The sequence below is a fragment of the Wyeomyia smithii genome, chromosome 3 (genome assembly GCF_029784165.1).
Source record: "Wyeomyia smithii strain HCP4-BCI-WySm-NY-G18 chromosome 3, ASM2978416v1, whole genome shotgun sequence".
In the NCBI taxonomy this organism is placed as follows: Eukaryota; Metazoa; Arthropoda; class Insecta; order Diptera; family Culicidae; genus Wyeomyia; species Wyeomyia smithii.
In genome coordinates, this window is record NC_073696.1 from 24,144,752 (window position 1) to 24,168,325 (window position 23,574).

A 23,574-nucleotide genomic window follows, 5' to 3' on the forward strand; every position below is an offset into this window, starting at 1 on the left:
TAAAAAAAAAATTCGAAAACCGACATTTCACCTGACCACCCCCCTCCCTTGGGTGATTTTTCGGTTTTCAAAAAAGCCAAACTTCAAACGCTTTGCGCCACCCCATTTTTAGTCCCATTGAACTGAAATTTTACACAGGGTGTTTTTTCGAGCAGGTGAACATTTTGTATAGGTTTTTTTTTTTAAATTTTCTGGTCAGTTTTTTACCATACGATGATTGGCGCCCTAATTGTGCATCCACTTGGTCGCAGTAGACAGGTTACTACGTTGATCGCGCGGTGTACGTTGAATATTTTGAAACTCAGTTTGGAAAATAGGTTCAATTGATGGGTTAACACTGATGCTCACCTAATTTTTTACTTGCATTTCACAGCATTTTTTTCTCAGCTTTCCAATGCTGGTCTCAGATCGACTTAATTGTCAATTTTTTCGAGCTTGTAATAAATCAAACAAAAATTCTGTCATCAAATCTGTCTATCAACAAATTCGCTATGAAATGTTATCATAAATCCTGATTGGAAAATAAGCAAGTACTTTCAATGGAAATATGTGCCTAGTATAACTCTGATGTTAAATAATTTCACACGAAAATGGATTAATTTCATTATTACTCATGTTGAAACCATGGCTAACTCAAATTGTTATAGGTACCGTAAACTGGGGTTACTTTGATCACTTTTATGATTGTATCTCAAATATTTTCAGAATATACTGAAAACAATATTATTCGATATTTTTATAATAAGTACTGGCATGCATTGAAAAAGATTCTGTCACTACTTCAAAAGTTTAACAACATTTTTGCTGTTTTCAAATATGTTCTAAAAATTTTACACCAATCATCATTCCGGGGTGACTTTGATCACTTCATTATTTTGATGAATTTGGTGTAACACTTTGCTACTTTCACTAAATTGAACAGCCTTAAACGGCTTAAACGAGTTTATAAATATGGAAAGCAATTTGGGGGCCATTCACATTCTACGTGAACAGTTTATAATGGCGAATGTACAAGATTCATACAAAATTTTTAGAATATATATGAGTTGTTATCCACTGAGATCATCAAAAACTAGTCCACGAGGAATATGACTTATGAGATTGGCCAAATTTGCATGTTACTTCACGGCTTGGGTTTTTGTTAAGAAGAAGTATGTAATACGCTGTGGAGAATATTGGGACTCAACATTGCCATTGAGGGAAAAACTTGCAAAAATAACAATTAAGAACTAATCTGGGAACAAAATAAAAAAAACTTTACGTATTGCAACTTGTTGTTTTGAATCTGCTTGAACCGATTGTTTGTATGCAACAAAAATTGCCAAAAATACACTTTATTTTCAATTAATATTTTAGCGTGAAAAACACTCTTGAAATAGCAGGAAATGCATGAGTAGTAGCAATGCGAACATATATCCACGCATTCAGTGAAGATTACGACAAGTCCGAAACACTACGAGCGCTTTTTTACCACATTTTCAAAAAAGAGGTACAGTGATCGAAGTCACCCCGGTGATCTAAGTCACCCCAGTTTACGGTATCGAATTGATGAGATAAATTTAACTGATTTGTAGAACAGCTTGTTATAAATTTTTTATTTAACCAGTATAAAACAAATTTAACTGGATTGTTCGATACATTGTCAACAACAGCTAGCACATATAATTATTTACTCAAATGAAAGGTTTCATTTCCCATCATTTCAAATAAATCTGTTACGCCGAGGGTGTGAAATTAAACCGAAAAAAAGAAAGGTATAATATTAATTGCAATATCAAATGAAACATTGAAACACCATGCACAAGGTTGAACATTTTACGTCCACTCTGCTGCAGTGCCGCTGTGGTGTGTTATGTTTTACCTCCGAAGAGTATTGATTTCAATTAATATGGAAAAAGTTGTCACATTCCCGAGCGGATCGGAAATCCGCACCAAATCCTTCCAGGCGGAATACGAGCTGCGAAATGGAACCGCTTTTTCCATATGCAAAACTCCTCTTCCCAACACATAAAGGGCAGGCGGGTTTTAACATCAATCGTTTGAAAGAAAATTAAATCAAGCATGATTAAATTATCGTTAAACAGCTTTCATCCCTCAGAAACCTCTTCCCCCGCCAACGCACCACGCATGCGAGAACAATTGCAAACAGCCAACCAAACTAGGGAAATAAATTTCATTTTCATTCGGTTCAGACCTCGCTCGGCCGCATGCGTATGAATAAAGATGAAAAATTCATCCATTTTCGGTTAATTAAACGTAATCGTTGTGGGTGTATGAGAGCGAGAAGTACGGGAAAATGTTACCACTGAGATCGATGTGGATTCGATTGTTGATAAAAGTTTTTCGGCCGATTTTGGACAGAACAACGGCATAGCCGTTCAACCAAACCAAATTATGCAGCAGATCGATCCAAACACGCTGACGGAGATGCACTCGGAAAAAACATAGAAACACTCTCCCGACAAAACGAAAATAAATCATAAAACTGCTCATAAATTGCAATTTACGCTGATCCCCGGCTAATGCGAGAAGACGAGATCAGAAGCAGTTTATCATCAGCCGTGTAGGCACCGCACACTATGGACTTGTGGAACGGAAAAGTTAGTCCTTCTGAGGGAGAGTAATGTTGATTGATCAAAACGCGGGGGAAAAAAAGAGCCCATGAAGCCACCGGATTTCTCACGCATCGCTCTAAGCTGCTTCCCACTAAATGATTGAGGCGGGTGGTTGGTGCGATGGGGGCTAATGGTGGGAAGCGGTGGAAACGTAAGAGTAATAAATTCAAATAAATCCCATCTGCTTGGTGGGGATATTACCGAACAGCAATTATTGCTGGGCGGGTATCAGCAGATAGAAAAGTTGTTCGTCTTCGATCCACCGCCGTCGGCTGCTGTTTCTATGCTTGTGTGTGCGTGTGCTCGCGCCCCACAATGGCAGTGCTTGGTACAAAAGTCGGTCAAAATATGAAGTCCTAAAGCTCAAACTTTTTGTGGATTTTAATACCCCTAGCAAAAATAAGTTTTTCAGAGATTTAAATAAGTTTTCCCGTACTAAAACGTAGAAGCGACGAACCTGGCGAGCAATTACTCTGCGACCTTTTCACGATTTTGGCGACTAGAATAATAAGAACATTGGTTTTGTTCAGCTAATTTCCACCGTGCGCCCATCCGAAGTTGAAAAGTCGTCCTGTTTTTTTTTTGCTGTTGTTGTTATTACTGTATTGCGGAATGCCATTGGCTACCCTTTTTGCATGCTGTCGAATGTCGAATGCCATCGCTTACACCGTTAAAGATGAGAGTTTTTCAAAACACCGCCGGTAGTGGGGCAGGGTGAAACGGGGACCGGGAAACTTCCAAGCGTGTATTTTCTTCCATCCCAAGCTTTTGCTCCCTCCCCACCACCCATTTCGAAAGCTTGAACTTTCTTCCCCCCGTCTGTTTGTCAGCTCGTGCGAGTTTGTGTTTGCGTTTGTTGTTTTGTGTAAAACTTTTCGCTGCGGGTATGATAATAATTTGAATGAGGGTTGAGGGTCCGGATCTTTCCGGCATTAGCAGCAGAAGCTGCAGAGGATCCACTGGCGTATTTATCTTTGCGTGGCGTAAAAGGATTTCGTGAATTATTTCACACCAGCTCCAGTCGTCGTCGTCGTCGTCGTCATCCTCGTCGCCATCGGTGGATCCCTTTTGTATAAAACATGCTCATTGTGTATTCATTTCTTCATTCTACCTTAGGGTGGGGAGGCAAAAGCACCGTGAACAGCAAGAGGGAGGATAAATGAACTTGTCGACAAAACACCCGCGGGATTTCAATCCTTTCGCAGGCTGAGTAGTTTTTTTTTAACTTTTTCACCTGCAGAGTTGAGAAGTTGGAGTATCAAACCTGAAAAAAAATTCGCATGGAAAAACATTAATTAATATTCACAGCAAAAATGCATCTTAAAGGCTTCTCTAGCAAAAAAGTTTTTCACTGAACCGGCTATGGACAGACGTCAAACGTTCATCAACGAGAAAGGCAAACATCAAATGTCAGAAGAACAAATAAACGTTCAGCCGTTGTTTGTAATCCTGCACACTCTGCAAAAGCTTGACGCCCGAACTGCCCATTACGTACAATGTAACACACATTCCATTGTCCAGCCGGAAGTGGCAGGACTCTTGGCCACCGGCTGTAAGCCGCCCAAAGAAACGCCAAATTGCTAGCCAAACTATTTACTGGTACGTGTACTGTATAGTAGGTGTAATTTGCATCCTTCTTGCATCACCGACCGACGGTCGGTCGGTTTGGTCCGTCGGTCGTCGCTCGGTCGGATATCGTAAAACTATCACCGTACGGAACCAGGAGGAATGCGAATAACAATGTGCATTCTCATCGCCAGGACAGCCTAATTTGAATAAAGTAAATGCATTTATATTACCACATTATAAACACAAAAGACTGACCTGGAAGTGCTTGTTTAGTGTTTGGCCTGAACTGCACTACTCCCTTTTCGATTTGAACCTAACCTTCCCCTGAAGCACCCAAAAGTGCCTGTGCTCTATGGTCGAAACCGCAGCATTACGTCATCCAGCGCCTGAGTTGCTTGTTACATAAATCTTAATTGTTTCGATGCCCAAGTTAAAATCAGATGAAAAAATGTACCGAGCGATGACAGTTTTTTTATGACAGTGCTGATATTGGCAGAATAAAGACTATAACGTTGCCTTCTAGTTCTTTGCTGTTCACCTTAGGGGCCATTCACATTCCACGTGGACAGATTTTAAACGATTTTGATCCCCTCCCCCCGTGGAAACTACTCATATAAATTCTAAAAATTTTGTATGGACCGTGGACATTACACATACCACCCCACCAAAGCTGTCGTCCGGTTTTGGCGGAACAACTTTTTGCAAAAGAAAATAAATTTTCGTATCACTAGACATGGACGTCAAAAGTACACCTCGCTCAAAATTTAATTTGGGCGTAATAATATTTGTAATGAATTAGTACAATGAGTTAATAAATAATTCAATAAATTTGAAGGAATATAAATTCTTAAAAATAGAGAACGCGAGAAAGAGGGAAAAGAGAGAAATTATGATCATTACATGTCTGTTACCTACTTCGGTATACGTTACGTAGTACGTAGTCACAATAGGCGATTAAAATGCCTGTTCGACTGACAGCTGGCGCTGCGGTAAAAATACTGATGATGATTTGCAAACAGCATTTTATCTGTCAAGATTTCATTTGCATAGAGTCATCACGAGTTTACGCGGCGGGAAGCTTTAAATATTTAGATTTGAACACGCTATGTACCTACCAACACTTTAAAAAACATAACCTTAAATTAAATACTAAACCGGATCTCACATACTTCCTATTTTACATGTATTTTCTTGACAGTAATCAGTCTACTAGATGCTGTATAAAATTTCTAACCAGCTGCATTGTTATTGACGTCAAGAACATCCATTTTACACAAACTTCGCATGGAAAACAGTCTCCTGTGCAGAGCCTGACAGAGTCATTTTCATTTGACAATTATCAGGTTATAGTGACGCTTTCACCCGTCACTTTCAATTGAACAGCTTTTGTATCATTCTCAAGCACTTCGTGAGTCACATGAGAATTACTCGAAAGCTCTTGCTTCGATTTTGACAACTGAAGGGCTAGAAAATGATACAAATACGTTTCAATTGAAAGCGGAGTTTATCAGCGTCACTCTCACATGACGATTTTCAATTGAAAATGACAATGAGCGCTAACGTAGACAGGGGGATTCCAAACAGTACTTCGCGCAATTATATGAATGAGGGAGAAAAAAATCGTGACGATATGTAACGGAGGACACCAACACCAGGTTCACAATCCGAAGTGGTTACGCAGCGCCAGTGATCAACGGAAAAAAAATCCGAAATATTGATCGGGCCCTGCGTGACATATTTATTGGATGCCATTGCCGTTTTAACTGCGGCTTGCGGTATAAGAAAACTGTCATCAAACGACGCGATGCGGTTCTAGTTTCAATTGAGACGCTGAAGGAAAGGAAAGAGTCTTTGTCTCCGTCAATTAAAATAGTCATCAGTTTCATTTGAAACGATTCGATGAACAACAGAAGGGAAAGAGAGAAAGAAGTGATTCATTGACAAACACTTATATGCTTGGAATAAATTAGGAAACAGTGAAATCGATTCCTTTCTTCAAATTTAATTTATTTATAACGATGTACCCAACTTGAAACATGTTAAACCCAGGGGAACGTCTCTACCTTCTTATACCCATTTAGCTGTTAATGAATTGCATTTTCTCATTGTTTGTGCTTCGTCCGGTGACTATTCGAATGAAATTTATAAACTGCTAGTGTTGAAGTTATTCCCGAAGTGGTTAGCCCGTACATCGAACTTACCTACTTGAACTTGAAATTTCGCCGTCAAAATAAAATCTAAACTAATGCTATTTTCTGTACGATACTCCATTCAAACTTTTGGGAATTTTATACATCCTGGTCCATTCTTTCATCGTTCATGATATAAAATAGGATTTTTTCAACCTGGAATTTTTATTTCGGTATTCTTTATTCAGAAATATTGATCATTGAACTTTATTTGAAATTTGAAGAATTCCTTATAATCCTCTTCTTCTTCTTCTTCTTCTTCATTCGTCTGTAACTTAGAAATGGTATTATACATAGTTGAGTTAAACCTAGCTAGCATATCTTCTGGGATAAGTACTGACCTAGCCGCGTTCCCAAAAGTTTTCAACCAATCTTTTGTTCTCAAAATGCCGTTCATCGTGTCGTTAGAAAGTTTGTTTCTCGCTTTTGTCTTATTGAGATTTTGAGCAGAAAATATGCGCTCAGCCGCAGCTGAGGAATGCGGTACGGCCAGAATTGCTCTCAATAACCGCCTTAGGAATGGAAAATATATATGTTGGATCATCGACTTTTTTTATAATATTTCCCATCCTTCGTTCGCGAATTACAGATTTGCGTCCAAAATTCATCAGAATGATCTCTTTCGGTTACGCCTAACTTTTCCATATCCAGAGTTTTCACCTCACTGAAGTCATTATCAATTATCTGCCATTTATCTTTGGAGATCACATTGGGAAAATGACCAAGTAGTGGACCCAAACTAATAAGCTGGTGCCTTTTACTCACCTGTAACCACAGAATGGTAAAACATCATTATCCAAATGTAATTTCTTTACTGTTTATTTTATTAGTACAGTATTACCAGTACTCGAGTACCCACGGGTTGAATGAAATTCTTAAAGAGCAAAATCATTTCAAATCGCCTGGAAATACGCGAAAATTTAATCGACCATTTTTGATTTGAATGAAACTTTGCACACGTATTTGGCTTAGCAAACTGAGCATTTTTCACAGGTGGAGAGATTTTTTACACCCATGAGTTACATTCTAAAAGGGCGTATGCCTTTTGGCATAGGTTTTCTTTGACAACAAAACGATTGGGCGAACGGTTCTCAAGAAAAGAGTTAAATGTTCTAAGTGATGTAAATAAATATAAGAATCAAATATTTATTTTCGAGTTTTATTATCTTAGGAACATATTTTTTTATGACATAGATACTTTACAGAACTAGTTTCACCTAATATTTTATATACATCATAAGTAAATGATTCGTCATCTTTTGAAAACAGCTTCGTTTGTATCTTAATTTCTGAAATCGGAACAAAAGAGTAATTCTTTTATGTGGCAGCTATTATTATAGATTTTTTGAAAATATTGCTCCATTATGTTACTCCTTGTTCATATTATTCATATGATACCCAACTAAATGACATTTTTGATGAATTTTTATTACAATCATACAATTCTTTTGGGCTTGTAATGGGTTGTTCATGTTCTTTAGCTAAACTTGCATTTCCTGCCATTCGTTTTAATATGCCACCAATTGCATCGCATGGGAAGCAATGCATGAGAAGTCGCAAAAAAATGCTACTCTGCATCGACGTTATATTTTGTTTCGAACTTGCAAAGGCTTGCAAAGTTTTTTCTATTTTTATATTGTGAGGCAGCTCCATCAGACTTTAATATCGCTTTTTTCAATTCTATTGTTGTTTTCAAAAAACTTATTAATTTGGCAATGAACACCTGAACCGCAACAGTATCATGATGGAGCACTTCCGATATTATGATGAAGCTGATATTCTAATAATAATAATAATTTATTTATGATGCCGAGCACATTAACGGCTATTTGCATCTTAATCAAATATAAATTTTACAGTAAATTTAATGATACATAAGAAAAGTAACTTAAATCTATCTAAGTATAATATCAAATTTCTTTATAAAGGTTAGATTCTTTAAGAAATTTTAATAAATTGTTTACTCTATCAAGGTTATCACTCAAACTTTGGCTATCGATTTTATGTTTGGCTCGCAAAATTTCATATTCTGGGCAGTGCATAATTATATGCTCGACGCTTAGTGGCAGATTACAAGTTAGGCATTGAGGGGGCTCTTCTCGCTTAAAAACATACTCGTGGGTCATTTTTGTATGCCCAATCCTGAGTCTGGTAATCACAACTGAATCTTTTCTTTGCAAGCAATAGGAGGTGTTCCAATGCGACACATTAGATTTGATCGATCTTAATTTATTGTTTTCAACATTTTCCCAGAGACGTTGCCATTTATTTATCACAGCTCGTTTACAAGCTGTTATTTGATCACTGTGTGTTGTGGTTGTGTGTTTTAAGGGAAAGGCGGTGGCTTCCTTTGCTAGTTCATCGACAATTTCGTTTCCTGGTATTCCTTTGTGGCTTGGAATCCATAGAAATCTGATAGTTTTGAGTGTCTGTATAGTATGTTGCAAAAGTTTGTGTATTTCTTGTATCAATGCATTTTCCGAAAAAGGATTTTGTATCGCTTCCAGTGAGCTTTTCGAATCCGAAATAATTAAGAATTTATTATGTAAATCGTCTTTGATGGCATATTCTATAGCGATTTTTATTGCAATAAGTTCCGCTGAGTAAATTGATGTCTGATTGGGTAAACGCATTTGCGTTTGATAAAGTGTACTGAATACAGCACAGCCAACGTTACTAGCAAGTCTTGAACCATCTGTATAGATAAGATAAAATCCATCATATTTAGAGATTCGTTCCAGGAACTCTTTCTGGTAGACTCCAGAAGATGTATTTGATTTTAAAGTCTTGCTCATAGAAAAATCTGCTTTCAGTTCTCCAATATTCCACGGGGGGTTTAGGTGGAACCCACGGTAGTAAACATCTTCAATTTCTAAATTGTATGTGGAGCATAACATTTTGAATCGCTGTTCTATAGATTTGGAATTTTTTGGTGAGGATGAATTATGACGATTAGATAGTTTATTGAATAACACATGATCTGGTAATGCCATTGATTTTATTCCGTATACTAGTGTGTGAAGATCTCTTCTGAAAGATAAATTCATCATACCTGCATCACAAAGTAAACTAACGGAGGGACTTGTACGAAATGCACCTGTTGCTAATCTAATACCCAAGTGGTGAACTGAGTTCAGTTGTTTCAACCATGTATTTGACGCCGAGTTGTATACCATGTTTCCATATTCTAGCCTTGACAAAACTAGTGTGTTATGTAAGGTAAGAAGTATTTTCCTATTTGACCCCCAGTTTGTGTTTGATAAAGTGCGGATTATTTTTATGGCTCCCAGAGCTTTAGTTTTAGCGTGTTTCAGGTGTCGATCCCAGTTTAACCTTCTATCAAAGAACATTCCCAAAAATCTGTGGGTATTTACTACCTCAATTTCCTGTTCGTAGAGAGTTAAATGAGGGTTAGTATTGCAGCTTGTTTTACGACAGAAATGAACAATTTTTGTTTTGCTGACGGAAAAACGAAATCCTGTAGTTTCACTCCACTTGTCTAAGTTATTTAAGGTGGTCTGCAAACGCTGTTGTATTTTTGTTAGGCTTGATCCGGACGTAAAAACTGCTACATCGTCCGCAAACTTGTATTTCCTAACACCTTGCGGAATACAGTTTTTTAAAGTGTTCATTGCCACTAGGAATAGTGTCACACTGAGCACTGAGCCTTGTGGGACCCCATTTTCTTGTGTAAATTTTGGTGAGAACGTATTTCCAATTGCTACACGGAAACTTCTATCTTGGAGAAAGTTATGAATGAACCACAGCATGTTACCTCTAACTCCGTAAGAGGAAAGTGTTTTCATTATATTAAATCTCCAGGCAGTGTCATAAGCTTTTTCAATATCGAAAAAGATACACACCAAGTGTTCTCTTTTATGAAAAGCTTCTTGGATATCATTTTCTAGTACAGCTAAGTTGTCTATTGTACTTCTATACTTTCTGAAACCCGATTGAGTGTTATCTAGTAAATTATTGGATTCAAGGTACCACATTAGTCTACGATTTATCATTTTTTCGAGGACTTTGCAAATGCAACAGGTTAATGATATTGGACGATAGTTTGCGGGATTTAACGGGGTTTTGTTAGGTTTTTTAATTGCTATTACAATTGATTCTTTCCAGTGTGCCGGAAACAAACGCTGATTCCATATATTATTAAATACCTGCAGAAGATAGTGGTGTGCATTTATTGGTAAATTTTTGAGCATATCGTAGTGTATATTATCTGGGCCAGTGGAGGAGCCCTTGCAGCTTTTCAAGGCGATTTGTAACTCTTGCATTGAAAAATTAGCATTCAAATCACTTTGAATAATTTCTTCAAACAAAATTATTTCAGTATTTTGTGTATGATTTTTGTATTCAATAAATTGTGGGGAATAGACCGAGGAACTAGCTGATAACGAAAAAGTTCTGCCCAATTCTTCAGCAATTGCATCTGGTGAGTGAATCAATTTAGAATTGCTTTTGAGGCAGGTTATTCCTTGAAAATTAGTTTTTCCTGATATCTTTTGTACTTTAGACCAAACTTCTTTTATTGGTGTTAAATTATCGATTGATGTTGTATACTTCTGCCAGGACTCTCGTTGGTGCTGCCTAATAAGTCGTCGGGCTCTAGCTTTTGCAATTTTATATTTTGTTTCAGATTCAGTGTCCATTTTTTGGTTAAATACTCTTAATGCCTTATTTCGTGCGTTGATGCAATTTTGTATATCTTTACACCACCAGGGAGGTTTGCATTTCTTTACTATGCTCGATGTCTGGGGAATTGACTGCTTTGCTGCGTTCGTAATGCTTAAAGTAAGATGATCTAGTTGGCTTAATGGTTCTATTGGAGATTTTTCGTTCAAGCTAAGAGTTATATTAGTCTGGTATTGGTTCCAGTTAGCCGAAGAAGTTATCCAACGGGGGCGTCTTGTAGTATTTAGCATTTTCGAAAGCGGTGAGATTATAATTGGAAAATGGTCACTCGAGCATAAGTCAGAGTGTACAGTCCAACAGAAATGGTTTGATAGGCATGGAGTACCAAATGAGATATCAATGGCGGAATAGCTATTATTTCCCACACTGAAATGTGTGGGTGACCCATCATTAAAGACGTTCAAGTTCCAGTCGTTTATGATTGATTCCAGCATTTTTCCACGGGTACTGTTCTGTCTGCTTCCCCACATAACATTGTGAGCGTTGCAGTCAGTGGTTATGAGAAATGGAACACTTAATTGTTGTATAAGATGATCTATGTCTGTTCTTTGGGTTTGTTGGTCTGGGGGTAAGTATAGTGAAACAAGTGTAAATTCAAGTGGGTAAAACATTTTGACCGCCACAGCTTGTAAGTTTGTGTAGAGATTCAATTCTTTGGCATGGAATTCGTTTTTTACACATATGGCTACACCTCCTGATGCCCGCATGTGAAATTGATCAAGTTTATAGAAAATTGAATAGTCTTTAAGCGTAGGTGCCCTAGAGTGATTAAAATGACTCTCTTGGATGCATATTGCAAATGGGTTGAAATCTTTTATAATCAATTTTAGTTCGTTGAAATTATTGTAAAATCCATTAATATTCCATTGTAAAATGCAATTATCCATTGTGGTTGTGTTTAGTAAGCCAAGAGGTTTGAGCAATTTGAAAAACTAGATATTATCTATATCTATCTCATCGACAAATATCGACTGAGATATTGCTTGCGATAGATTACTGAGGTTTCTAATTGAGTTAGTAGTGTTAGGATCAGTTGTATTTTCGTTTATTCCGTAAATCATGTTGTTAGTCGTGTTAGTGGTACCTGTATTTATCGAACTGTATCGTGAGTCATTCTGAAATTGAGCTTCTGTCTGCTGTTGATGTCTATGCTGTGTAGTTGTAGTTGCGTCTAGTGAATCGCTGGCGTGATTCGATGAGTTGTCTTCGGGTTGGAGATTGGATGTTCTGGTGTTCATCTGAGTACTGCTGTTAAAGTTGCGTGGGTTACGTTCGGTTCTCTCTGTACGTTGGTCTCCAGTGGGGTTCTCTGCTTGTCTCTCGTTGTTGATATTGTTTCGAATTTTGAGTTGACTAGAGAACAATTCTCTCAGCCGAGGTGGATTTGGGTCTGGTGCTTGGGATCTTCTCTTTTGTCTTGCTTCACGATAAGTGATCTTTTCGATTACTCTTAGTCGCTGGATCTCGAGTTCATCGATGTATACTGGACAGTTCTTAGATAAGGCGTGGTGGTCTTCCCGGCAAACAACACACGTGGTTTTTTGTTGGCATTCAGTCCTATCGTGGTATAAACTGGCGCAGTTAGCACAAACTTGATTTCCTTTGCATTGATCCTTCTTATGGCCAAATTTCAGACAGTTCATGCAACGCAATGGAGGTGGTACATACTGTCGGACTTTACAGCGATGAAAACCGGCATCTATGGAACCAGGGAGGGTTCCCAGATTAAACGTTAGAATGAATGCTCCTGAGTCTTCATACTGATCACCCTTACGGCGCTTGATTCGTTTGACATCAATAACGTGTATGTCTTTCATTTCCTCGACGATTTCCTGGTCGGTATGCATGTTGAGGTCTGGGCAGAAAATTGTTCCACGTGTTGTGTTTAGTGTTGGATGTTCCTTTATTTCAACTTCTATTGTTTCGCCTAGTTTGGTCTGCTTAAGTAGTTTTACTGCCTGTTGTCTGTCTACGGTTTTTAGTAGTAATCCGCCTTCTTTCGTTCTGGTGATCGAAACATTTGTAGTAATGCTGTCTATTGCTTTCCTGATGAAAAATGGGGAGACAGTAGTCATTGTCTTTTTTCCATCGGTACGGTTTAAAACAAGATAGCGTGGTCCATTGTGAGTTGGTATTGAATCCACTCTTAATTGTTTCGTGAACTGGTATTCTCGTTGCGTTTCTCGTGTTGCCGTTCTTTTGTTTCCTTTGTTTCCTCGATTGTTTCCTTTCGTATGTGTCTGTGTCCAATCCAAATCTTGTTGGTCCAAGTTCAGGCCGTTGAACCTGGATCCGAAGGCCCAAGGCGGATCTCTACCGCCTGAATCCTCCGTCATCTTCCAGCGGTCACCCCTGTGTAGCTACTTTATTTCACTCCAATCACGTATAAAATCTTATAGACAATATGGAAAAAATCGGTTTCAAGAGTTCCAAACAAACGATGTTTCTCTCTCGTGAGCTAAAACCGAACTGGTATTCTAAAGTGTTCCAGGTTCTGAATAGTCAACAACGAAGGGATGAATGGTGGCTTGACTATCATTCCAATAACTACACGAATCACAAATTGATAAAGACGTATTAAAATGAGCGTGACTGTTCAATATTTTTAGTTTTGCAATAACGTTTTCGTTTAATTTGCAGAAGTTTGATGAGCACCGATGATCAGGAAAGGGTTTACAGCATTTGAGCTTGGTGTATTCCATTTTCACTTTATTCATCTTCACAAAATGCAAACTGTACTAACACATCTGGAGTAGTGCAATCGTATTTATATACGAAAACAGTTATTATAGGTAACCCAGTAGTTATTGGTTGCGTACTTTACAAACAGTTTTAAATAAGTAAACAAGTAGGTAGTGTTGCACGACAAACCTATTTTTTATAAAACATTCGGCAAGGGGGAACGTGTAGGTAGGCTTAGGTTTAGCGCTTGAGTTATTTATCCAATCGTTTTGTTGTCAAAGAATGAATTGTATATTTTTGATCAAGCATTCCAATGAACGTATGGTTTTTGCTGGAGAACCATGGACAAATTAAGACAAACGTGTATTTTCCTAAATATTAAGAATTTTTCGAGCTTAAATTTAAAATAACTCGAAAACCGATGCCATTAGAATGTTTACTACCAAGAGCTTTTTGATTCAAAATGACTCTCTGCATCTTTTAAAATCATCAGAAAACAAATATTTTGAAAAATGTTCGAATTTGAATTTTCATAAAAAAATGATCTACCATAAAAAAATTATTTTTCATTTCTCCACCCTGGACCTTTTTTTTAAAAGATGCGTATTAACATGAAGTTTTTTTGAAAAAAAAATTAGAAAAAAATTCACCTCTTTTTTTTAAATTGAAATTTAATGTTTATTTTTTAATATTTTCTGGTCAAAAAAAATTTTTTTTGTACAGTGTATATTTATTATGGTGCATTTTGATTTCCCTACAACTCATTCTCAGACAGTTTTTCTATACAACCAACGGTACCTGGGCTACAATGCTTCGAATAAAACCTATGCCAAAAGGCATACGCCCTTCTAGAATGTAACTCATGGGTGTGAAAAATTTCTCCACCTGTGAAAAATGCTCAGTTTGCTAAGCCAAATACGTGTGCAAAGTTTCATTCAAATCAAAAATGGTCGATATTCGACCATAGGTCATTTCGCGCGATCTTGCACTAGAACCTATGCAGTTTTCATCCGATCTTGATAGTTTTAGCACCAAAAGATTCAGCAACTTATCTACTTTAAAACCAACAAGAGAACTTTCTCATTTTTGGAAATCCGGTTTTCCGGGGTTATTTTCCGAAACCGAAGAATTTCACGAATAATTGAACAGAGCTTTACGATTACACTGGTCGACAAAAGAGATAAAAAGTTGCCCTAAAGTTTATAATAGTTACCTAAGAAAAATTATAGCTTTTCAACCATTTCTGTGAAATTGAGTGCCATGCTTGTCGTTCTCCTCTGTACCCATTTAGTGAAAGGAGAAGAGAAAAAAATCACCGCGCACTCCCCTTCCAGTATGTGCCTGCGTGTAGCAAATGCTCTCACCACACTGCTTCTTTCTCCACTCTAAACTGTTTCAGCCGGCTTACAGAGAGGCAAACACACTTCCAGCTCACCCCACATCTGATAGAAACAGGAGGGGTGAATCACTCTACAGAGAAAACGCAGAAGTTCACAACAGTGTCTACTGGCGAGTAGTCCGGAAGGTGAAAAAAACCTACCGGACAAAAGTGTAGTCCTCATGTAGCTACACTGCGAAAACGAATTCCACCAGAGTGAATTCGACCGGCATGAGCGACCCAATCTCTTTTCCTCTTCTGCCATGCTCAAGAAACCAACTGTGAAACGCACCGCAGATAGCTCTGCAGTGTAATTATTGTGCGTGATGTCCACACGTGTGAGAAAGTACACAATAGTTCATTGTCTCGCAAGAGAAAGAGATTTCAGATTTCACCGCAGTGCTTTCAGGAAGCACAGCAGATAAAAATCGTTTGTCGCTCTCTTCTAGCATGATCGTTGATTTGCTCTTTAGTGTGACGGCAGTTTTTTTCGCAGTGCAAGATGTTCTCCTGCGCTCTAGGGGTTTTCTGAGGAGAAAAGACAAGCATGATCATCACACACATTTTGACAATCACATATGAGAGTTCGTGTAGGTGCGAGCAGCCTTGAAAATATTTTTCAACTTCGTAATCGCAATAACTCCCTTCAAAGTCAGATTTAATTTCGTTTCTAGAGGGAGCTAAGTATAGATCATTGCTCACGAAAATCAATAACACTTTCCTGACATTTCCCACGGGTTTGTTTACAAGGTGTTAGAATTTTTTCCAGTCACTGTTTAGTAATAGGGGTGAAATCGAAAAAAAACTCTCCGCTTATGTGAAATCGTTACTGCAATCTTTTCGTTTGTTCTTGGAAACACAATTTTTAACAAGACACTTCCGCATTTTTTTTCGAGCCAAAAATTTTACTATGTAAACAAACCCGCTACAACTGTCAAATTTCTGTCTTCTTCTTTTTTTGTGACGTCATCGTGCAATGATCTATTAAGCAACATGCACTGAAAAGATATTCGTAGACATTTTCAAAAATCCATAGATTTTGTCTACAGATCCGTATATCCGGAAAACGAAACAAATCCGTATCCGTATCCGTATCCGTAATCCAAATAATGCCGAATCGACACACGGAAATGTATTCCGTTTCCTTTTGAGATGTTTTGTTTCCAATGCGTTCTCAATGTAACTACCAACGCGGATAGGTATCACGAACAAACAGCAGCCACTAAAATACCCACGGAAGACAGTAAAAACAGACTGCACAATTGGGATGCCTGGTCCAAACTAAGTTGCAGTGGGTAGCAGCAGCTGCAGTGAGTATTAACAGTGCTAGTGGCAGCACCAGCTGCAGCGGTTTAAATAGATCGCGATGACTTTGTTCGGTAGCGGTAACTCAGCACTAGGTACATCGGCCGGCACTTCGTCCAATGAAAAGCTGCGTTGCATCATTGTTGAATGTTAATGTCACTCTGACCGTTGAAAATCGTTTGCGCTACAATTAAGGATAATTTTTTCTAAGTCTTAATCACATCCTCAGCCTGAGTTCACTTTTCGCGAACTGAATTTCTATTTTTAACAACGGCTTTTTCCCGTTAACAAGCAAGTTCATTAAGCAGTGAAGTAGAGAAAGAACGAAAAATAAGCGGACTGGAAAAATGATACAGGTTTATTTTTCCAAATCTGTATCATATTTCCAGTCCGCTTATTTTTCGTTCTTTCTCTACTTCACATACTGTCTGCTTAATGAATTCACTTTTCGCATCCTCGAAAAAATCACATACATTGCCTACTTTACAACCGTCTGTTTTTTTGAAGTAGAATACTTCTCTCAGGAAGTTCGGCTACATAGGTATGTGAAATGAAAATCTAAAACCGAAAAAAGTGAGAAATATGTCCAATTTCAAATGCTAATAAATCGGTTAGTATTCGATGGATTTCCTTCGTTCTTGCAGCAATAGATTGGAAAATCTTCTAAGACTCTTCCCAAAAGAATATAATTGTAATTTCATTATTCACACTATTGTACTATTGAAAATAGTCAAGCCTTGTAAAAACGAAAAATTCGACCTCTGATTGGTCGTTATATGATTGCTTCCCGAGCACGGTCGACAGAATCATATACCTTGCCTTTCCAAACATGCTATTTGGCCTATATAAGAGCCTGTTTCAGCCGAAGCCGCTCATCATCACATTCGCTCTCAAAATGTTGAGAAGTACAGTTCTATTTCTGAAAAGCCGGGTTAGTTAAAAAAAAATTTCCGTTTTGTGTGACAGTTCGTCGCTTGCATCGCTGTGTGATGTCAAAGAAAAAGAGAAGAGCAGGCTCGAGCCCTGCGAAACAAAATTCCGCTGCTGAAGGAGGCAGTAAAAAGAAGAAACCAGGTGGAAGCAGTTGCAGTTCGAAAAGTGTGGCTGACTGCGACACGGTGACAAACTTTAGCAACGTTGGAGATTTTGGCGGGCCGACTGATGTTCCGGATTCTGCCAGCCCCAATACGGTGAAAGTGAAGCTTCCCCCGCTGGTAGTGAAAAACGTCCCTCTCAACAAGCTCATTAGCGACTTTATATCGCTGGGCGTAGCAGCTGAATATAAGTTATGCGGCATCGGTACGAAGGTTATGCTCCACACGAAGCTGGATTTTGAGAAGGCCATGAAGTTTTTGAAAAATTCTAAAACTGAGTTGTTCATCCACGTCATTCCTGGGGAAAAGCTATTCAAGGTGGTCATCAGAGGCTTGCCAGGTTTCGACCCCAAGCTGATCGGTGCCGAAATCAAGGATAGGTACAAATTAGCCCCAATTGCTGTCTATCTGATCAAACGCAGGAATGAAAATGAAAGGAAATACCCGGACTGCCTCTTTCTGGTTCATTTCCCAAAAGGGACAGTTACACTGAGCGCTTTGCGAGCCATCCGCTCTTTGTTCTCCATTATCATCCGTTGGGAGCCCTATCGTGGAGGCCGTCGAGACGTTACGCAGTGTCAGAGGTGCCTCAACTTCGGTCACGGTACCCGGAATTGCAACATCAAACCGCGTTGCAACATCTGCGCCAAGGACCACTCTACGTCGGATTGCCCTGCGGACGGCAAAAAACATCGAGCTTGCTGACTTTCTCCGCAAGTACAACATCGACGTGGGTCTACTCACAGAGACCCACCTGAAATCCGGCGACAGTTTTTGGCTGCCGGATCACAACATCATCCGTCTTGATCGCACCAACTCCAGGGGGGGGGGGGTTTCGCGATCATCGTCAGAAAGGGGATGAAATATAACATCTTGTCGCACTTACGCACCGCCATCATCGAAGCCCTTAGTGTGGAGGTCAAATCAGCTACCGGGTTCATCCGGTTCATCGTCGTCTACTGTCCTCGCCAGTGTAGTATAAGCAACGGTACAGCAATGCAGCTCAAGAACGACCTGGCAACCATCACCAGGACTAACTCCCGCTTCGTCGTTGGGGGTGACCTAAATGCTCGGCACGAGGCCTGGCGAAATTATCGGCAGAATCAGAACGGTCGCCAACTCTTCGAACACTCGCAGCATGGCTTTTACACGGTGCAGTTTCCGGATGAGCCGACTTTCATCTCCCCAGCGGGGAACCCTTCAACCCTGGACTTCTTTCTGGCCAACATCGAGCTCTCCAAACCAGTGACCCGCAACGATCTTAGCTCAGACCACCAACCTGTCGTTGCTGAGGTGGGGATCGGTGTTGCTCCTGCCAGCTGTCTGCGGAAAGACTACCACCATGTCGACTGGGAGCGCTTTGCTCGAATGGTGGACAACAACATTGACGAGGCGCCGCCGCTTGACAGCGTGGAAAACATCGACCAGGCGTTGGAGGGTCTCCAACGAGCCATAAACGTGGCCGACGACGCGTGTGTGCAACGTGTTCCTGTGAGGGGTAAGTTCTTTGTTATTGATTCCCATACCCGGCTGCTAATTAGATTGCGGAATGTGCGTAGACGCCAGTTTCAGAGGACCAGGGATCTGGAGATTAGGCTTGAGGTGACCGATCTGAATAGGCAAATTGCTTCCAGGATGGTCTCACTCCGGAATGAAAATTTCGGACGCGTAGTCCAAAGTTTGGACGACCGCTCCAGGCCATTCTGGAAAGTAGCCAAAGTGCTGAAATCGCACCCCAAACCGGTTCCTTCCCTCAGGGTCGGAGAGAGGCTTCTAGTTGCGCCGGTCGAGAGAGCAAATGCGGTAGGCGATCACATTGCCTCATCGCATTTGCTTGGCTCGAACATGGCTAGTCCAATGGAAGACCAGGTCGAACAGTGCGTTCGAAACCTAGATAACTCCCCTTGTACAGTTCCTCTAGAACATAAAATCACAACAGAACAGGTTTGCTCAGCGCTGATGAGTACTAAGAACATGAAGGCTCCTGGGTTTGATGGGGTCTTCAATATGGTCTTAAAAAAGCTCAGCAACAGGGTTCACCTGTTGTTGAGCTCTATCTTCAACAGATGCTTGGAATTGCACTACTATCCAAGCATTTGGAAGATAGCCAAGATCGTACCGATCCGCAAACCCGGGAAAGATCCGACGCTAGCATCAAGCTACCGTCCGATCAGCCTACTCTCATCGCTGGGCAAACTGTTTGAAATACTGATCCTCAACCGCATGATGAAGGTGGCTGAGGAAAACAACCTCCTCCCGGAACAGTTTGGGTTTAGGAAGGGTCACTCCACCACGCACCAGTTGGTGCGGGTGATGAACAACATCAGAAGGGACAGGGCTGTATCCAAGTCCACAGCCATGGCATTGTTGGACGTCGAAAAGGCGTTTGACAATGTCTGGCATGACGGTCTGGTATACAAGCTCTGTGCCTTCAAATTTCCACCATATTTGACAAAAATCATCTGTAGCTACCTTCGGCAGAGGTCGTTCAGGGTATCGCTGAATGGTTGTTTATCAAATACTTTTTCCATCCCAGCAGGGGTTCCGCAGGGCAGTCTGCTGAGCCCTTTGCTGTACAGCATTTACACCTTCGATATTCCTTCCCTAGGAGATGGCTGCGTGCTCTTTCTGTTCGCAGATGACACTGCAATTGCCGTCAAGAGAAGAATGTTTCGTGAGATCACCAACAAACTTCAGCGATGCCTAGATGCCTTTGTCGAATATGCTAACACCTGGAAAATGAAGATCAACGCTTCCAAAACCCAAACAATAATGTTCCTTCATCGACAATCTCCTAAACTGAAGCCCCCTCCATCATGCGTTGTGGTCATGAACGGTACCGGGGTTGAGTGGTCTTCCGAAGTTACCTATCTTGGGCTGCTATTCGACGAGAAGCTTCTTTTCCGATCGCATGTTGAGAGGATTCTGGTTAAGTGCTAAGCTTTGGTTCGGTCACTATACGCGCTTATTTGTCGCAGATCTCGCCTCTCAAGAACAAACAAACTGGCAGTCTACAAACAAATAATTGCCCCCGCAGTCTTTTACGCGGCTCCGGTGTGGGAGTCATGTGCACAAACTCACAGGAACAAAATACAGATTGCACAAAACCGAATCTTACGGATGATCCTCGATTGTCCTCATGACACCAGAATCTCAGACCTCCAGCAAGAGGCAGCCACTCTAAAAGTAGATGCCAGAATCACAGAAAGTAAATCTAAATTTGTCCAAAAATGCCGGCAATCAGAATACGCTTTAATAAGCGGTTTGTATATAGTAGGTTAAGTTAGTTCTAAGCTGTAAATAGTAGTTTTAAGTAGTTTCCCTTTCTTTTCTTTCAAACAAGCGCCACCAAAGTGGACAATCCAAAATCCAAAATTTCTACAATTAGAAAGCTTAGTAAAACAGAAACCAAAACTCGCTCACCAAAGATGAAAACAGTAATGTAAATCACTTAAATTTGTAAAAACATGTATTATACCCTACAAAAGCATAAAAATATAGATAAACTTAAACAACAACGAAGCCGCTCATAATAGTTCTAGACAGCGACAACAGCAGTCGTCCTTCCTTAGCAGCAGCACTAGCAGTGCAGTGGATACAAGCGATGGCGGAAAGCGGCCACAGCTGTGGCATAGCAATGGATAGCGCATTAGTTGCAGCGGATCTCAGCATCGATAGCGGCTGATGCAGTGAGGCACTTTAGTGAAATACAGTCTCTGTGCGATAGTGGGCACTAGTAGATGCTTTCAATGAAAAGTTGACTCATTTTGACATTTTGAACACGTGAGCCGTCTAGTTTTGAGTGTTATATCAGCGTTTCACTGTTTACTTTATCACAAGGAATACTTTATTCGCACTGTAAGTGATAACGCAAAGATGTGATCGGCATCTTATTCGATACTAAAATGAACAACAAATTGTCCTTTTCAGGATGAAATAAAAACCTGATGATTAAAGCGTTAATGTTTTCTCTTGAGCTCATTTACATTTTTAAATTTGTTAATGTTACAAATTTTACTTTATTTCCGTGTCTCAGAACGTTCTGAATTATCTTTTCCTTCAGTTATGAGCACGACATCCGAAGAAAATTCATCTCAAAATTTCAAAATTGTCAAGCCCCAACCATGACCAGCAACTTACTATATTATTGAAAATGGTCAATCCTTGTTGAAGCGCAAAATTCGATTAATCTGATTAGTCAACGTTTATTTACTAGAAAAAATGACTGACACGCAAGCAGTCGGGTTATCTTTCTTATAAAAGTATTCTACATCAACCTTGCGGTCGTGGCTTTGCACGCAACCCTCCTGTGATTTTTTTTTCTAAATTTAAAATCTGTTATATTTTGGCATTTCCGGATTTTTTACGAGCTTTGGATCTTTCCCGTAAGCGTCGAGTTTAGTGCATTTTAAACTGCTGAGAACTGGTTTGAGAATAGTAAGTTCCCAAGTAACACTAAATGTTTCATTATACTTTTGGTGACTCTCCTAAAGCTTATTTTATTCTTGTAATACGCTGTAAAACCTGAAATGTTTCTTGGGTTGTTACTATTTATTATCTTTTTTTTCTCTGAACGATTTCGATGAAATAAAATAATCAGATACTTGAGGTTTCGCGAAATTCCACACTACCTTAAAGCCATTGCACATGTCAAATGTCAGAGATGTCAACGATGTCAAACATACTGATTGGTCATGAATTCAATGCGATTATCAATTATTTTAAGAGAATTTTTAGGAAAGTTTTTCATTGAGGTTTCCTGTACAGGTGTTTAATTTTGGATCTTTGTCTATGCTTGTTCGGTGTTTTGAATCTGTTTTCTTGATTCTTTTACGATTTACGGATAAATTTGAGTTGATCAATTTAGGTTTCTCTTCTATTCTGGATGATTTTCAATGCATTTCTAACATTTATGCCTGTGTAATGGTGATTTGATGTCTTCTTTTCGTTGTTTTAAACTCGGTAACATGGTGATGATATACAAGTTTTTGTGAATAATTTATCTGTTTTTGATGCTTGCTGTCTCTTACGTTATTACATTTGTATTTTAGTTACTTTCAAATACACCTTGATTGATTTTTAAAGACTTTTCTTGTGGAGGCGTTTTACGTTTATTTTTAACTTATTTTTCAGAAAAACGCAGTTCAGTCTGAAGATTTTTTTAAAAAATACCCAAACGGTGATTTACTACATCCGGTGCGAACTTTTGCTCATTTTCTCTAGGAAGTTTTCATACTAAACACAAATTTTTAAACATTCTTCTAGTTTGCTTTGAAAAATAGTGTCATTGATAAATCATTGGCATGATAAATCAAAATCTCTTTTTATTTTGATGTCGCGTGTAAAATATAAGTTATTCAACATCAGCTGTTCGAATCCATTCCGTTAGATCAAACTTGTTTGATGCCATTGCGTAACAGCAATTGTCCGCAAGAAACCTTCCTTCTATGGTAGTGGTCAACCTAAGTGCAACGATTGTGCAACACACAATTATCTTATCCTGCGTCCATGTTCGTATAAATTATTTAAACGATTCCGATTAGTCTATAATCGAAACCACTTTTAGGCAGGGTTCCCATACGACCGCCACTGCCCCACTTATCCTTCTTACGAACGCGTGCACAAGCTAGCAATGGGCGATATTGTATCGGTATCGGAAATATCGATACTTTTGAGACGATATTTCGATTTTTTGGATCGATACACAAGCGTCCGATACTCGACCGTATCGATACTGAAAACCGCGATATTTGTATCGATATTCTTTTATGCATACGAACCAGCTAGCTGACATGTTACAAGGGCTAACATCTCAATGTGTACACGAGATCACCGCCACTTTTGATACGCTATGTTATGCTGTCGGTCAGCGTCAGTGGAGCCCACACATCGTAGAACCGCTGCGATTTTTTTTTTTTTTTTTATTCTCGCTTATTTTCCGTCGGTCTATTTCCGCCACTGTTGTGGCCAATCACCGACGCCCAGGGAGACGACTCCACACCCAGGACCCTAACTCACGACCCGTTGATTAACGGACCGGC

General features: G+C 39.5%; 1 protein-coding gene across 1 annotated transcript; it reads right to left on the reverse strand.

Moving 5' to 3' along the window:
* Nucleotides 1–12,006: 12,006 nt before the first annotated feature.
* LOC129728178 (uncharacterized) lies at nt 12,007–13,410 on the reverse strand. Its single transcript, XM_055686595.1, has one exon. The coding sequence runs from the start codon at nt 13,408–13,410 to the stop codon at nt 12,007–12,009; it is 1,404 nt and encodes a 467-aa protein (XP_055542570.1).
* Nucleotides 13,411–23,574: the final 10,164 nt, after the last annotated feature.